The sequence below is a fragment of the Mus pahari genome, chromosome 20 (assembly GCF_900095145.1).
Source record: "Mus pahari chromosome 20, PAHARI_EIJ_v1.1, whole genome shotgun sequence".
In the NCBI taxonomy this organism is placed as follows: domain Eukaryota; kingdom Metazoa; phylum Chordata; class Mammalia; order Rodentia; family Muridae; genus Mus; species Mus pahari.
In genome coordinates, this window is record NC_034609.1 from 33766043 (window position 1) to 33783380 (window position 17338).

Sequence of the window (17338 nt, forward strand, 5' to 3'; positions counted from 1 at the left end):
TCCCTCCCTCCCTCCCTCTCTCCCTCCTGCTCTCTTAAGTAGCTTTCCTACTTTGTCAAATCTTTCTCTGATTCATCACTTTGTCTGCCCTCAATTAGGCATCACTTTCAAACATGGGTGCTTCTTTCTACAAATTTAACTTTACCTTCATTGTTTGGGATTAAAGGACTTTACTAAGGGTATGTCTGTATTCCAGCCAGAGGGATTAAAGGTGTGTGCTAAGGGCTGAGCCATACCACAACTAGAAACAGAATTTTATTTTTTTTTATAGTAAGTAACACGATCTTGGGGTTCATGGTATGATCAAATGTCCTGCAGCAGAATCTGTATGACAATCTTGAATGTCAACCCTAGAAATACCATCTTCCTCCTTGAGACTGTCTCTTCCTCTGTCCTGGAGCTCACAAGTTAGACTAGGCTGCTGACCAGTCAGCCCCAATGTGGTATTTTGAATAGGAATGGCCCCCATAGACTCATGTGTTTGAATGCATGGTCCATAGGGAGTGGCACTATTAGGAGGCATAGCCTTGTTATAGTAGGTATGGCTTTGTTGGAAGTTTGTCTCCAAGGAGTAGGCTTTGAGGTCTCGGAAGCTCAAGCCAAACCTAGTGGATCACATTCTCTTCCTACTGCCCGTGGATCCAGATGTAGAATTCTTAGCTTCTTCTCCAGAACCATGTCTGCCTGCATGCCACCATGCTTCACGCCATGATGATAATAAACTAAAACTCTGAACTATAAACCAGCCCCAATTTAATGTTTTCCTTTATAAGAGTTGTTATGGTCATAGTATCTTCACAGCAATAACATTCTAAGACATCCAAGGATCCTCCTGACTCTGTCTCTCCAGCACTTGGGATTACAAGTACATGCCAACACACCCGCCTTTTCATGGAGTGGCAGGGATCCATCTCAGATCCTCATGCTTGCAACGTGTTCTGGGCAGTTTTATATTAACTTGACACAAGTTGAGGTCATCTTGGAAGAGGGAACCTCAATTGAGAAAATGCTTCCATCATATTGGCCTGTAGGCGAGCCTCTGGGGCATTTTTCTTGGTTAATTATTGGCATGGGAGAGCCCAGTGGTGCCATCCCCCAGGCAGATGACCCTGGGTGTATAAGCAGGCTGAGTGAGCCACAGAGAGCAAATCAGTAAGAAGCATTCAACCATGCTCTCTGCTTCAGTGCCTGCCTCCGGGTTCTGGGTTCCCCCTTGAGTTCCTGCCCTGATTTCCTTCCATGATGGGCTGTCCTGTCCGCCCCGCATTGCTTTTGGTCATGATGTTTGCCACAGCAATTGAATGCAAACTAACACACCAACTAAGCCTTTCCCCATTGTAAGTTTAGACACTGGATACAGTAAGTACTACTTGGTCCCTACCTAGGAGATGGAAGGTTTACAAAGCAGCTTGCTTACCATTTCTAATAGCCAAGAGGCTCCCTTCCTATGTGGCAGGGTCATTTTGGCACTGTTTCTAAATGATATGTAAAGTAGTAGCTAGGCCCTGGGTACTAAGAGCTGCAAAGCTATGGATATTGCTCTTTTTCCAGCAGTGGCACTAGCAACCTCATGCATCATGTCACTGTCTAGACATTCTGTACTCTTTGTACTGAGGATTTGGAGGCCGTGGTCATAGTGGTGACATGTTGGCAATTTTGTTTTGCTCTCTGACAGTGCTGGGTATCAAACACAGAGCTTTGTGCATAGCAGGCAAGTATTCCATCAGTGCACAAAACTCCCAGACCCGCACTGTATCTAAATGCAAGTCTGGCTACACAGCCGCCTCCTTAGAGAGATGCTTTGGGGTTGAACTGAGGCTGTGCGCTTCCACTCCTGGGTTCCCTTGCCCCAGGTTGAAGGATGTTCCATCTGTATTGTCATCTCCTCTGGTATCTGTCCCATGGCATTTCTCCCTGTCTGTATTTATCCACTGATAAAATATTGTCAGCCGAAGTAGCAGAAGCAGAAACAGCAGCAGTAGCAATAATATCTCTCTGGCTTCTTTCTTGTGACTTTTCACTGCTGGGTCCATGGCGTGCAGTACTGTGCTTGAACCCAGCAATCCTTCCCCGAGGTGCAGTTACTGTAGTTAATCAGAAGCGGAGCCTTGAGAGTGCCGAATGATTTGCCAAAGACACGCAGTATTGATGGAATTGCTATTTGTTCTGAGAGCTGATTTCAACTGGGATCTTGCCCTAGTGAGGCAAAATTTGGGCCTTGGCTGATTACATAAAGAAACTCAGCATTTATGATCTCTCTGTGTCCTAGCCTATGTAACCAAATCCTATTCCTTAGTATAGAATTTCTCTGGAGAAAGAGAATCCAAAGTGTATTTGGTAGGTTAATCTGCTTTGATTTTAAATTAATTTAGCCTTCTATATAGAAGGTTATAATAAGAAAAGCCCAGATTGAGAAATGCATGTTTAACTCCATCTCCCTCTTCTTCGCAACCCCCTCTGTGTTTCCTGTTTGCCTTGCTTCAGGTTGAATGAACCCACCTACTGTGGGGAAAAATAATTCTTTAGGCAAAGACCTATTTGTAATGTGTTTGTCGGTTGCTTTGCATCTGGTGATAGAATTTTAATTATTCAGAGAACATTCTATAATGACCACCACATGCATCATACCGCATCAAGCACATGATCTAAGTGTATAGACTTTCCCCAGATTATGGAGCTCCTGTACTCTGAATGCTTTCAGTGAATAACTACAGAAGTACCACCTCATTTGCAGAGTGACCTACCCACGTATTTCCCTCTGCTTTGTGAAGATTCTTGGCTGACTAGAAACATTGGGAGTCTCGAGGCTGTGTTCTTGAGTTCCCCCACAAACTCCCAGAAGTCTCTCCAGTGTCATTTAATTATTGATCATGCACATTACTGAATCGGTATAGTGTCTTCATTACTAGGGCCCATTGTTTAGTAGTGAACTTGTGTTCCCCGTACACCAACGTTTTGAAGATTCTGCGGCTGCTTCTATGTGGTCCTGTGATCCTACGGCTTCCTGTTTCTTCAAGAGGTCTTATGGGTGAAGATTCTGCACAGAAGTAAAGCGCTTGCTTAGCATGTTCAACGTCCTGGATCCCAGTTCTAGTGACAGTGAGACAGACAGACAGATAGACAGACACCTTTAGTCACCTTTATTTATTTTTATGCATGTATGTAAGCATACCATGTGCATACAGTGTGCAGTGAAGGCCAGAAGAGGGCATCAGAGCCCCTGGACCTGGAGTGACAGAGGGTTCTGAGCTGCCTTGTGGGTGCTGGGATTCAAACCTGGGTCCTCTGCAAAAGCAGTCAGTGATCTTAACCATTGAGCCATCTTAACCCCAAGAAAGTGCTGTGTTTTTGTTGTTGTTTGTTTTGTTTTGTTTTGATTTTAGAATGAACTTCTTAATAGACTTTTTGGGGTCAGATAAAAATATAAATGTTGAAGGAGAATTAAATCTTTTGAGGATGCTCTCCTTCAAATCAACATTTGAGTATAGGAAGAAGTATAAGTTACCTCTGTGATTCCCTAGACATTCTGTCCAATTGGTTTTGATTAATTATCCTAAGACTGACCTACAGATTCTAACTGGAAAGAATAAGGATGTTGAGCACTGTAAAATACTTTCATTCAGGTAGGACTGTGGATAGAACAGACTGGAGATGGCATGGGTTTGGGGAGCAGAAGGCTAGGTGTAGCCTTCATACCAATAACCATTCAGTCTTTAACAAGCCAACAACCCCTCCTGAGGCTCTGTGAAGGATATGGGGCAACACAGACACTAGTATGAAAAACTGTTTTGAGTAAGTTTTAATAAGTTTTATTCTGTGAAAAACTTCTGGCTAAGGGACTTGGTCTGGGCAGTTGTTTGGAGGGCCATGCGACTGTGGAATCCACTTCCTTAAATACCCTCCCTATTCTAGTAGACCACCTAACTAATTAACGGACATGTAGGGTAAGTATACTTTTCAGAGTCATCACTGGGCAAGATCTAAAGAGTCCAGCATAGCAATTACATGGTTGCGGAGATGATACTCACCAGTTTCTCTGGGATTTCTAAGAGAAGGTGGTTTGAGGCAGAGAACTTGAGGCTGAATCTAGAAGAAGCATGCCAATTGTCCTGTGGTTATTCTTGATCTAAAAGTGACAGCAACTTAAGAGCCACCCAAGAAATCCAGCCAAAAGTCTGTCTATTGCTTTCCCAGCAAAGGAGACCTACATCTCTTACAAAAGGACTGTGAGTCTCAGCAAATGGAAGCCAGTTGGGCTGGATTTACCCTGACACAGGACTCGGGGGTGGTGAACTGGTCGTCTTCTCTGGCTGGCTCTAACTCAGATCACCAAGACTTTACTGGGAGGGGCTATTATCACATCCTATGTCAACAGCCCCAAGAGCATGGTTCTAAGAAAGGAACAGTATGAATTTTGTCACCTCTCAGCACAGTTCTAGATCAAACAGCAGACAAAAGTGTGCAGCCTTCTCCTTTCACGCACTGGCAAACAGGACTGAGTACAATCCTACATTTTAAAAATCTGCGTTTGAAACAGAGATTAAAGGCAAAATACAATACTTCTACAAGACAACTCACAATAACTAACAGTCAAGGCTGCCTCTTTAGAGGGCCTGGGTGACAACCAAGGGCCTTGTTTTATATTGCTGTTTAACCTGCATGACTAAATGCCCGATAAACACTTTAATTAAGTCAAGAATGCATGAAGTGTATGTGTTGGTGTTTGGCTGGGGATTTAAGGAGCTAACAGGGGATGGATATAAGCAGAGGGAATGACACACATCTGTGAAGAAAAGGATGTCACAGTGAAACCCTAGTTTGTACATACATTAAAAAGAGTTTTAAAGAGGGCCTAGGGATGTGGCTGAGACACTGAAGTGCCAGGAGAGCAATGGAACCTGAGATTGATCTCCCAAAGCTCATGTGAACTATCTGGATGCAGGGGGGCATACCAGATTTGGAGAGGGAGAGACAGGGACCCTTGAGTTTTGATGGACATCCAGTTTCTCCCAACCAGGAAACCCCAGGCTCAGTGAAAAGTCCTAAATCAAAAAAGTAAAGTGTATAGAGGAAGACACCTGATACTGATCGCTGACCTGTACACATATACAATAAATCAATCAATCAATAAATAAATACACATACACATGCATACATACATACATACATACATATATACATACATACTTAAGACAAGTTAGAAAGTAATGAGACATAGTAATGAATTACATATACAGTCCTAAGTCATTGCCAGAGAGGATTCGTTGATCGAGGGAGGCTACTGGGGGAAAGAAGTCTTCCTCACCGCAAATTTTATCTTCCAGGATTTCCCCATACTTTGATGTGTTCCCTGAATAATACATCTTTGGTCCCCATGACCTTCAAACTGCGCGTCCGTGGCGATGGCGAAGGCATGAGAAGCATCCCAAGTTACTCTCAGGAGTCAGACAGTCAGCGACGGTCCTGGATTAATACAGAAATATCCACCACAAAACCCAAAGAATTCACCATCTCTCCCAGCAGTGGCACCATCCGTGCCCAGGGCTTTACTGCCATCAAGGTAAAGCGTGCAGCTGTCAGCGCACACAGCTGAACACCCACCACCTTTCAGATAGCCACTGATATGTCACCTAGGGGTTTCTGTCCAAGGACAGTGATAGGCAATGCCTTGGGGAAACCACACACAAAACTGGGCCATGTAGGGAATAAGCCTCTGAGATCACAGAACCAGATGCAAATAGGTTGGGCAAAGACATTCACACTGCTCAGGTTACTGGAATCGCTAAGGCTGGAGACAGTGTTCAGCCGATTCTAGCAAGCCAGTCCTCAATAAGCCGAGTAGAGAGACAAACTTCCATGGAAAGAGGAACAAAGATATCCAGGGGTTCCCACTCACCAGTCCTCTTGGAGTCCTGACATGAGATTTGCTTCTGGCCTGGATATGGCCCCATTCATCATCACGCTCTTGGCCCCAGCCTCCTCTCAGAGGTAGTTCTGACCAATTGTTGGGACCGGATAAGATCTCTTTCCAGGCAAAAAGAGCCTTCTCTTTCTCCGGCTTGAGATTCCAGGAGCTGATGGGGAGAGGGACTCCATTATCTTGGGGACTATTGTTTCAATAATCTAATGGCTAAAAGGAGGTCATAAGTATCGTTAGAATAACCTTGTTCCAACCAGACCAGTCACACTCCAGTTAAATGTATATCTACTGGGTCTAACATGAATGCAGAACCAGTATCTTCATAGGAGCTGTGGCTTCTAGTTATTTCCAGTACAATCACTGTTCCATACAGACAATGCACCCACCAACTCTAATAGAGTGGAAGAACTCGGAGTCTGGCTTCAGATTCAGGTCCTCCACAGCCATACACATCCAGGCTTACACCAAGCTGACAGCTAGGCCATTCAGGTTTGCAGTACACATCTGGGTCCTGGCAAATGTGGGTGCCATGTGCCTTTCCACTAGAGCTTTGTATTTAAGTCCACGGGAAGAGAGATACGAAGGGTGCCCAGCACCCTACTTGGTCTGAAATCAGAACAGTGCGGTGGCCTTAGTGGTGCCTCAGGGTGCCCCAGCTGGGTTATTTCATAGTTAACTGAGAAGGGCTTTAGCTCCCTCCCTTCACCTTTGCTCTTCCAGACACCAGGGTCTTGCAAAAGGGAAGGCTGCTAAACCCAAGTGGTTTCTGGGAAGGAAAGGCCTCACAGCTAGAATGGCTCATTCTGTAGATATTATCATTGAATATTCATCCAATCCAGCCACTGTCTCATCCCCGGGTTTGTTTGAGATGCTTTTCATTATCTCACCTCAAAATCTATTCATTTCAACTCTTCTTTTCTGGGAATGTTCAGCCATTCCATGGGCTTCTCCAGGGGTCTAGAGAAACTCACTCTGTCGTTACATTCTAAGTGGAGATGGCTAACTGACTTTCCCTGGAAGGAGCTCAGCTCTGGTGGATTTATTTTTCACTTGGTCCTCAGCCTCCATACGATCTATCTGTCCTTTTACCCCTTCCTACCTCGGTCCCAATGCATAAACAAAGGGGCTCAACCATGCTGGCACCTCCACTTTTCACTGAGCCAGACAATTTCCCTTTCCAAATCAATGCCTTTCTTTTTAATTTTTTTTTTTTTTTTTTTTTTTTTTTTTTTTTTTTTTTTTTTGGTGCGTGTGTGTATTTTTGGCAAAAACCTCCTCCGAGCTTCGGCTCTCCCTCCTGATCTGCACTTTCAGCCAGGTCTGTGTGGACTCAAATTTGCATGCAGCAATTCCCTCTGCAACCAAGAGGATTTTAATTAGTACCCGATACATAATTTATAGACAGAAAACCCTTCGCCCATGCCAGAAGCTGTTTTCCAAACTAACAAGTACCGTTTCCAGTCGAAAACATTTTGAAGCAATTAAAAGTTGTAACGAGGCTTTCAGAGGGCCTAAAGACAGCAGTAAATAGAAACATAGGGGAGAGTGTTCTGGGTAGACATTGTCCTCGGGTGGACGTGGCTTTGGACCTTTCTATTTTTCTAAAAATGGAAAGGGGAGGCAAATTTTTAGTTTGAAAAACAGATTGCCCCTGCAAGTTTCTAAAGTATACATAGTTATTTTCATTTCCCTTCGGTATAAGAGAAAATTCACTATACTGTTTCTTCCATTATATTGGAGTTCAGTCATTTAGTTAGCCCCCAGTAGCATAAGGAACGATTTAAACAGCAATAATTAAAGTCTGTCTGATCTGTTTGAAGTCTCTCACCATCTGTGGTCATCCTCCCCTTTGTGTAGTAGGTATGTAGTCCCCATGATAAATGTTGCCCCAGAAGTGAGCCAGCCTATCATGCTAACACTGTGTCTCTAACCAAGCATACGAAAGCATCCCCCATGCCTGACCCCATCATGTAACGTGTTCAGTGTAAACCACCATCCATCTCATGAAACAGGCCACTTAGAAGCCACACTGGCGCTGACACAAGTGTTCTCCCCTGGCTCCCGACTCCCCCATGCAGAAAGCTAGCCTTTCAGAACAGCAACGTGTCACCTTTTTCTTCCCAGGTGACCTTGTGCTCCAACACCGTGCAGAAATACGAGCTGGCGCTGGTGGTAGACGTGGAAGGTATTGGAGAAGAAGTGCTGGCACTCTTGATTACAGCCAGGTAGCATATGCCTGTTCCTCTCTGCCAGTGTTCCCCCCTTCCCCATGGGCCCAGGGTCAGGCTGCCCCCCCCACAAGGCAACTGGCCTGCTAAACCTGAGTACTGGATTCCTCTTGCCTTCCTAGGGGTGGGAAATGGAATCAGGGGTACAAAGAGCAAAGTTTTAGAACAGAGAATGTTTATAAAGGACCTCTGGCCAAGATACCAAGGACCAAAAGGCTTTATGTGTGCACCATATTACTCTCTGGTAAGTCTTTCAAAGTATAAAAACTGAAAGGGTTCATCTAGTAGGTGACAAGTTGCTAAATTTTATTTTGAGTTTTTTTTTTTTTAATGTGATTTATATCAAGGTCAGGTAGGAAAGGTGGTTCTGTCAGTCTCTAATAATATAAACTCATCGTCTTCACTCTGTGAATATGCACACAGACAAGTGTGTGTCTGTGTGTTGTACAAGTATGTGTGCACGCATGAGTGTAGGGAGGCGCTCCCATTCCAGTGTGCACATGTAGAGGCCAGAGATTGATCTTGTGTGTCTTTCCCTGTCAATCTCCACCTCATTCTTGAGGCAGGGCCTCTCACTGAACCCAGAGCTCACCATTTCCCCTAGACTAGCTGCCGATGGAGCGTCCGGGATCCACTTGTCTTCGACCCTGACACTTGAAGCTTTTATCCTTACCCGAGTACAGGAGATCCCAACTCAGCTCTAAACGCTTGCACAGCAGGCACTTTATCTACAGCCACAGCTCCAAGGCACCCAGCTTCTCCCTCTTTTTCAGGGAGTCAGCCAGGATCCCTGAAGTTAGGATTAAAGAGGGGCTGCACCCTTCCCATAGCAGACAGGCTTTAGAACTGCATGGAAGCGACCGGCTGTGGACAGAAAGGACAGAGCAGAGCTGCTACATCGGTATCTGGGAGTTAGGTCTTATGAGTCTTAGAAAGACACACCTTAAAGAGGATACAGGCATGCTGATTGGGGGAGGGGGATAATAGCCTTGTGTTGGACGCTTGAATGTAGACAAATATCAACCTGGAAGGAACTAGAACTCTTGCTGCCTCAGTCTGCCTAAATGGCACTACAATCCAACTTTGTCATGCTGAGAAGAGAAAAGGCTCTTTGGTTCAGTCTGTACCTTTGTGGGGTCTGCTTTTTGCTTTGGCTTTGATCTTGCACTTGATTTCTGTACTGACTCTGGTTCTCTTCAGCCTCCTCTCCCTGCAGCTATTCTGAATTGAAAAAAAAAAAAAATGCCTAAAGGGGCCATGAGTTTCCTGCTAAGGTTTGCTATGACCCCTGTAAAACATCATCCACCTCGGCCACACGGGCTAGGGAAGCAAAGCAATAGCTTTGAGAAAGTCATTGGGTCAACTGACAACTTCCATGCCAGCTAAAAATAAGCATGCATCCGTGGTCAGAAACAGACATAGGGTTAAAGGGAGATCCTTTTGTTATCATTTCCAATGGCATCTGTGGGAACTGCTTGCTGACTCCCACCAGAAGAGCTTCTCTTTGAACTTGTGCCCGACAGTACCCACTCGGAAAGCCAGCAGTGACTTGCTGCGCCCTCGCCCCAGGCTCATCCCCGCTGGCTGTGCACTTACACCCTCCTGGATGCTTCCACACCACCCCAAGAGTAACAGCCCCACTAAACAATGTCATCCAATCTCCAGAATGACTTTCACTTTTCTCCCTAGGGGGTGAGATGTGAGACAAAAAGCAGGTGACTCAAAGGGACATAGGCTGGACTTGGTGAGGTCAGCACTAAACTGGACTCCATGGAATTTTTTTAAAAAGCCATCCTCTTCCTCTTGGTGCTGCATGTCAGGACAGTGAGTGGCATAGGGCAGGTGAGACACTGAGAGCCAGAGACACGGCATAGAACCTAAGTCACCGACAGGGCTACACACAAGGAGCATGGGCACAGCTCCAGTCCTGTGCTGAGCTGCAGGAGACAGCTACTCTGCACACAGGAATTAGAATTGTTATTGTGATTGAAATGATCCAAGCTTTGTCCTTGGAGGCTTTCTAACCCACCCAAGCAGTACAGCCAGTTAAGCCTCTGTGTAGTTGGCATTGGCCCTATTTAACACAGACGCAGACCCGCTACCCTAATGAACTTGGCTATGGGGCCCTTCACAAAGGAAGAGCACAGTGAAGAGAATCAGTGGGAAGGGTTGTCGCTACACAGCAAAGGCAGCTATTTAAGGAGGTCCACCTCTAGTTCTTTCTGATTAATTAATGGTAAGTGGGAGCTAAAGGAGAGAGATAACAGGACAGAAGGGTAGAAACAGTTATTTGTTGCCCAGGGTGCCCCCTATTATTGTTATTAGAGAAAAAAAACCCTGTGTAACAATTACGGGTGCATTTAGCTTAGCACTCTGCCCTTTGGGATGTAACAAGTCCTCCATTTTGAACTGTTTCCTTCGAGCAGGTGTGTGGTACCCAAGCTCCAGTTGGTGACTACAGAGGTGGACTTTGGGCGCTGCTTCCTGAAGTACCCATATGAGAAGACCATCCAGCTTGTCAATCATGATGACCTTCCCGGATGCTATAAGGTCCTGCCTCAGGTGGGTTACTTTATCCTTCTTCAGTGTTGACCTCTCTTCCCATGAACTCCCTCAGGGAAAAAGGGGCATCCTTCTGAGAAGCCGTGGTGGTCCTGGGCCCATAACCTCCTGTGCTTCAGATTTTTAAGCCTCAGATGAGTCGGGTGCAAGCTTAGGGAGCCACAGCTGGACTGCTGTCTGTGTGACCAAGCGGCTGCAGGTGTAAACAGTTGTTAATTTCCCAAGGAAATTGTCCTTGATAAAGAAGAGAAAGTGTCAATTAAACCAACATGCAGAAGTGCACCTGCAGATAATTGCCTGTGAATTAACCATGCTCGGGAAATGAGCTGGGAGATCTCATTTGTACTCATGGCCAGGGTTGAACATCACCACCAAGATATGGTGATGAAATGTTTATAAATGGACCCTTTGGACCAGAAATCTAGCGGTTACACAGAAAGAGAGACTGTGTCTTAATTCCCATGAAATTCACCCCCTTTCCACACACCTGGCTATGGGGGGGGGGGACCAAACAGGTCATATGTGCAGAAAATTCAGAAATATTTATATAGAGCAATGGAAGGTCACTAATGACATATAGTTTACCAATAATGCATTTGGGCTTCAACTTCGGCTCTGTGAGTATAGATTACAATATAAATCCATGGGAGGTGGGGTTAAGGAGTAATTTGGATGTTTAGTTACTTTCCTGTTGCTATAATAAGATGTGACATAGAAGAGCTTAAAGAAGAAATATTTTATTCTGGCTTATACAAGAATTAGGTTAGGGGCCCATCATGACAGGAAGACATGGCAACAAGCAAATGTAGCAAGTTAGTTGAGTACATTTTAACATGCAGATAGCAGAGAGGGCAAACGGAAGGGGCGAGGGGCTACAACCCCTCAGTTGTGTACTTCCTCAAGCAAGGTTCCACATCCTACAACAGCACAACCAAATAGGGACCAAGGGCTCCCATGCCTGAGCTGACAGGGAACATCATTCAAACCACTACAGAGGTTTATTTGGTCCCAGGTTAAATGTTTTGTGGGGACACAGAATAAAGATTTGGGCTGCGTCTGAGAAATACAGCCAAAGGAAGATGGTAACCACTGGTCAAAACATGGCCAGACTCTTGTCTTCAGCTCTTGTCACCCTTCGTAATGAAAACTTGGAAGGGGGAGGGGCAGTATGTTTGGAGAAACCAAAATGTGGCCCATGCCATCTCCAAACCTAAGTCTTGAAAAGAGCCAACTCAGGCGTTTAAACTGAACAAAGAAGCTAAGCCAGGACCAGATGGCTAACTCTCGCTAGCCAAAGGGACATCACATAGGAGAGGAAGTTGAAATTATTATGTGGGCTTCTCTTGACATAAGCAGAAATCAGGGACCAAGCTACAGAACACATGCAACACATACTCAGCAGCAGAAGAGGGGGCCCTATGCTGTGCATGGTCATCTCAAGAACTCAGAGCAGAGCCTGCATCCAGGGATAAGGGAAGTACGTTCAACATATGGGAGCTGGGAACCTGCCTTGGGTGAAGTATTGAAGGGGAAGCCTGCTCAGCCATCAAGATACTTAGTATTTTTTCACCATATGTTCTAAGATATTAAAATAACTTTTAAAAACTATAGTGGACAAATTATCAATTTTTGGATAAAAGGTCACATTACAGACTTTTCCCTTTTGTCTCAGGCTCCAGAGGGCTCAGCCAAGGAGTGATATACCATGAGAGAGCCTTGTGAAGCTATGTTAGGCCCGGCCAGATGCAGAAAGGGTAGGGATGTCCCAGAAGGGTGAAAGCCATAGGCTGTGCCTTGCTGCTGGGACCTAAGGCCCTCAGGAAGGTTTTTCAGAATTACCCTGACCTACAGTGTCAGCTTTGGGCCAGAAGGAGAACTTGGAGAAAGGAGAAGCCAAGCTCCAAATTCTATCTATCGGGCATGCAGGTGGTCACATGCCGAAGAAAAGGACTTCACTGGATGCCCTTGGAGCAAATCACCCCCTGAAACTTTCTGGGGGTGGGGGAGGGATAAGTGGAGCAAACTCAAGAAAAAAAAAAGTGTCTGCGGCAGGTCAAGGGGAACAGCAGGCTAAGAAGGGGATCACAAGAAGAAAGGACTGCAGGTGGGGCGAGGACCACGTGCTCAGAAAGCACTGGCGGGCGTGACCTGCGTTAATGGAGTGCAGAGGTCTGAGGCAGTGGGAAATGAAGCATGAAGGTACCAAGGACCCAGCTGTAGACCTTGGCCATGAATGGTCATTGTCCTGAATGCCTGCTGCGCTCACTCCCTGCATCCCACTCTTCTAAGAGCCTGGGATTTTTTTCCCCCCACACTCCATCCACTTAACCTAATTTCCTATTGGCTGAATCAAGGTCTTTATCCTATAGGCGTCTCTAAGTGATAAGATATACCTAATAATTCTCCACAGACTCAGAACAACACTTGCTTCAAAATAAACCATTATGGCGTTTGTTCTCCTCTAAGCATGGCTTGCCTACCCCGGTTTGTCTCTCTGCAGCTGTATGAGAATCCACCCGCTGTGCTGCTCTCCAGCCCCTCCCCCTGTGGGGTCATCTCCCCCCACAGCACTGTGAGCATACCACTAGCCTTGGAGACCCAGGTCACTGGTGCACATCAATCCACAGTTTACATCTCGGTCTTCGGGAGCCAGGAAGCCCCTCTGGTGAGTCAGTTTTCAGAATCGCCGAGGTCACATGTTCCCTACCGTAGCAGCTTTTAGCTTCTTCCTTGGAGGTGTGCATGATCATCATATATATCCTTTGGTTTCTACAGTTATGAGGCTTTATGTTTTCATTCTGCTGAAGTAGAACACATGTGTCATATTACCTGGGGAAACTGTATGCAGATATGTCCAGAAGTTGTAAGGTAGTATAGGAAGGAATTGTTCTTAGGTCTAACTTGAGTAGCACTATTTTCATATGCATCTACTCATATATATACACACATTCATACACACACACACACACACACACACACACATGCACACATACATACACACACATACACATGTGCACATGCACACACACGCACATGCACACACAAACACGACACATGTATACATGGTTGGTGGCTCTCCACGGTCAGCATATCTGTATGTTCAACAAGCTCCTAGTTGTTCCAAGAGCAAAGCTAAGTTTGGCCATCACTCGGTCACCTACAGGCTGCTCCCCAGATCCTCTCCTATAGAGCAACTACATCAGCAGTCACCCAGGTTTACCTACTGGAGCCGTTAAGAGTCTCTCCAGGCAAGGTAGGGGAAAACCACTGAAAACTGCTGCTTAAGTTGAACTGACAAATCTTAATGGAGTTTGTTTTCCTGGGCATTCAGTTTCCTTGTAAGCTGGTTAGTGTCCGTTGAGTGGATTCTGATCACCTAGGGAGCACGAGGAGCTCAGTGTTTGCTTTGACCACTTCTGTGTGAAATGCTGCAGGTGATCAACAGCAGACCAGCATCTCCCGCATGGCTCCCTGTGGCCCCCCTTCACTCCCTGCACATATACTATTGGTGAAGAAGGCAATTGGTGCTTTAGAAAAGAAAAGGACCCGTGCAGTTCAAAGCATTGATTTCAACCACCAACCTGTGTGGTAGCTTTACCTGTCAGCCATTACCGGAATGGAAACGCTGGGTATTAAATTCAGACACATCGCAGCAACATATAACTTTGGGTGTTCTCGAGAACAGATGGCTGAATGGGACAGACAGCTCCCAGGATCTGATTTTCTTTACTCTGTGACCCTGGGCTGGCCCAGGGAAGCTGATCACCCCAGGGAGGTGTGCCAGGCTAGACAAACAGGTCTGATGATACGTGTTCATCTCTGTGTCCCTCGGACCACAGAGAACCAGTGGGAAGGGATGTGAGCTCACACCAGCACCCTCATCTGGCCCTCTGTTCTTTCTCTTGTGGAACGCAGGCATGTAGCATACACAGTATTGGAGAAGGCCCTGTGATCTTCATACATCCCACTCAAATCGATTTTGGCAATATCTACGTCCTGAAGGACACCTCCAGAATTCTCCAACTCTCTAACCAGTCCTTCATCCCCGCAGTATTTCGGGCTCGTATGGTGAGTAAGTCCTGGGCTATCACAGCTTTGGTTTATGTCCAACATCTCTATTTTTAACAACATGTGTTTAAAAATGAGTTGCCAGAGCAGATTCTCATGGCTAAGCAGTAGGAAACTACGTGGCTCCCATCCTTAATTCTCTTTATTATAGTCCTTCTGTTAACCAAGAAGCACAATATACATATCTGGTAATCAAGCAGATACAGTTCATGTAATCTCATGTGGGAGGATGTTTCAGAAGCAACCAGTTTTAGCTCTCACTGAAGACATCAGCTCCGAACCCTCTGAAGAGCAATGTCTCTTTGATTCCTGTTGGATATACATTTCTTAGTTTGCTTTTTGTTTGTTCGTTCGTTTGGAGGTTTAGTTTTGTTTGGTTTTGTTCTCCCCTTTCCTCAGAGACTATTTCAATGCAATTTATAAAGATGTATCAAGGTCAGAGAGACAGTTACACAGTTTAGCGTCCTTGCAGAACTCAGTTCTCAGTACCCATACTGGATGGCTAACTCCAGCTGCAAGTGATCTAGTACCCCCTTCTGGCCTCCACAGGCAGTTGCACTCATGAATACACATACACACAGAAACAGGCAAATTAAAAATAAAATAATTCTTATAAGGATGAATCACACATAAAATACTATATGCCAAAAATGGAAATTAAAGAAAACAACAAGGTAAGGTATATATGTTAACATGAGTCTGTCTCAGACCTGCATATCTCATGAGTGTGATAAATCTGCTAGCCACATACAAGCCCTTATTTATTTACTTATTTAATTTATTTGTTCAAAGAAAGAGAAAATATTGGGTTGGTTTGGGGTGGGGTATAGCACACATTTTTTTTAAACTTGGGTATTTGGTTGGTTGATTGGGTTTTTTGTTTGTTTGTTTGCTTGCTTGCTTGTGAAATTTAGGAATTTCTATTCTAGTCATTAAAAGTACCATTAACTTTAAAACTGGTTTTCCAAATTTAAACATAAAATTATAACCGATATTGTTGTCTTCCTATCTCCGAATTATTGTCATCTGAATAAGAGCTGTCAATATTTTTGAAGAATCAAATATTACTATTTTCATAGCAATCACTATTGAAAGGAATAGAATTAACACTTTCTCCTGACTCAAAATAGCTCACCAGGCATTGGTCCCAATTAGCAGCCTTTATTCCTCATCCTGATTCATCTTCATCATCATTTTCCTTATTCTTCATCAAGGCCTGGTCATATAGAGACATTCACTGCTCTTTTCAACATGAGGCCCAAAATCTAGATTTTTTTTTTTTTGTCTAGAGAACATTATTTAATAATTGATAGAAGAAAATTCTGTCGAGAAAAAAAAATGTACTATTTACCCAATTAATTCATGGCTGTACTTGGTAGAAATTGTGAAGCTTTACCCAGGAAATGTTGCTTTGTAGTCCAGTATGAAACTTGCCCTAGGAAAAGAAAGGAGTCGGTGACCCTTATTGAGACCTAGGGGACTCAGCTGGGCCTGGGGACAACAGAGGGAAGACACAGGCAACCCAGAGCAACCCTCCAAACACACGTAGCATCGGATCTCTCCGATTCACAAATCTTTAAGTTTCACTTTTCTTTTCCAAAAGTTTTATTTTTTCTGTTGCTACTGGTGGGGGGGGGGGAGTGGGGGGTGTGGTTGCTGATGATGATACTGGTGATGGTGGTGGTGATGATGATGGTGGGGTGTGGGGTGTTGTTGCTGCTGCTGCTGCTCCTATTGGTGATGGTGGTGGTGATAGTGGTGGGGTGGTGGTGATGATGGCGGTGGAGATATGTGCACTGCACATGCATGCAAATACCTGAAGAAACTAGAAGAGAACGCCAGGTCCCTGGAGCTGGAGTTACAGGTCATTATGAGCGAACCCAATGTGGGTGCTGTGAACTCAGGTCCTTTGCCAGAACAGCGCATGCTGTTAACCATAGAGCCATCCCTCCAGCCCCTAGATTTCGCTTTTAATGGCAATTTTTAGTATATTTCAAAACATAGAAAGTGCATCAAGGATCTTTTTATTAATATGGAGTATACAGGGAATGGTCTATCTGGCTTACTAAAACAGTTCTTTTCTTCTTTCCCACAAAGATTTTTATGATTCCCATGTCTCAACTGTCTAATATTACAGAGCCATGTACGTAACACAAGCAATACACTGCTGGCTGTGTTCGGCCTCCATCTGCTCCTGGAGTGTTGGTGGAGTTTAGGCAAGTGTGAAACAGTCTCAAGTGAAGTTATCTTGGTTGAAAACTGAACTTCTTTTATGTGGTAGCTGGGGTTTTGTGAATTTCCTGATAAATATGCATTCATGTTACAGAAATCAAATTCTTAGGCTGCCAAGCACAAGTCTTGACTAATGCTTGCCTGCTCGCTCGATCACCAAGCCTGCCGCAGATCCAGAGCCCCACAGCCTCTTCTTGCTGGCTGTCCTGATAGGAGGGGTCATTCTCTCTCCTCTCTTGGCTGTCAGGGAATGCCATCCTTCCCAGATGCTCCCTGCTGTCAGCCGTCTGCCACAATCTGTATCATGCAGGGCCACATGCATCAGGAC

The 17338-nt window shown here is 45.0% G+C and overlaps 1 protein-coding gene across 1 annotated transcript in view; it reads left to right on the top strand.

Annotated features, from left to right (window-relative positions):
* Hydin (HYDIN axonemal central pair apparatus protein) overlaps positions 1-17338 on the top strand; it is a 347979-nt gene that overhangs the window by 139930 nt on the left and 190711 nt on the right. Inside the window, 5 exon segments of the mRNA XM_021220225.1 lie at positions 5325-5560; positions 8045-8145; positions 10575-10710; positions 13211-13375; positions 14626-14778. Coding sequence (XP_021075884.1) covers positions 5325-5560; positions 8045-8145; positions 10575-10710; positions 13211-13375; positions 14626-14778 — 791 coding nt within the window.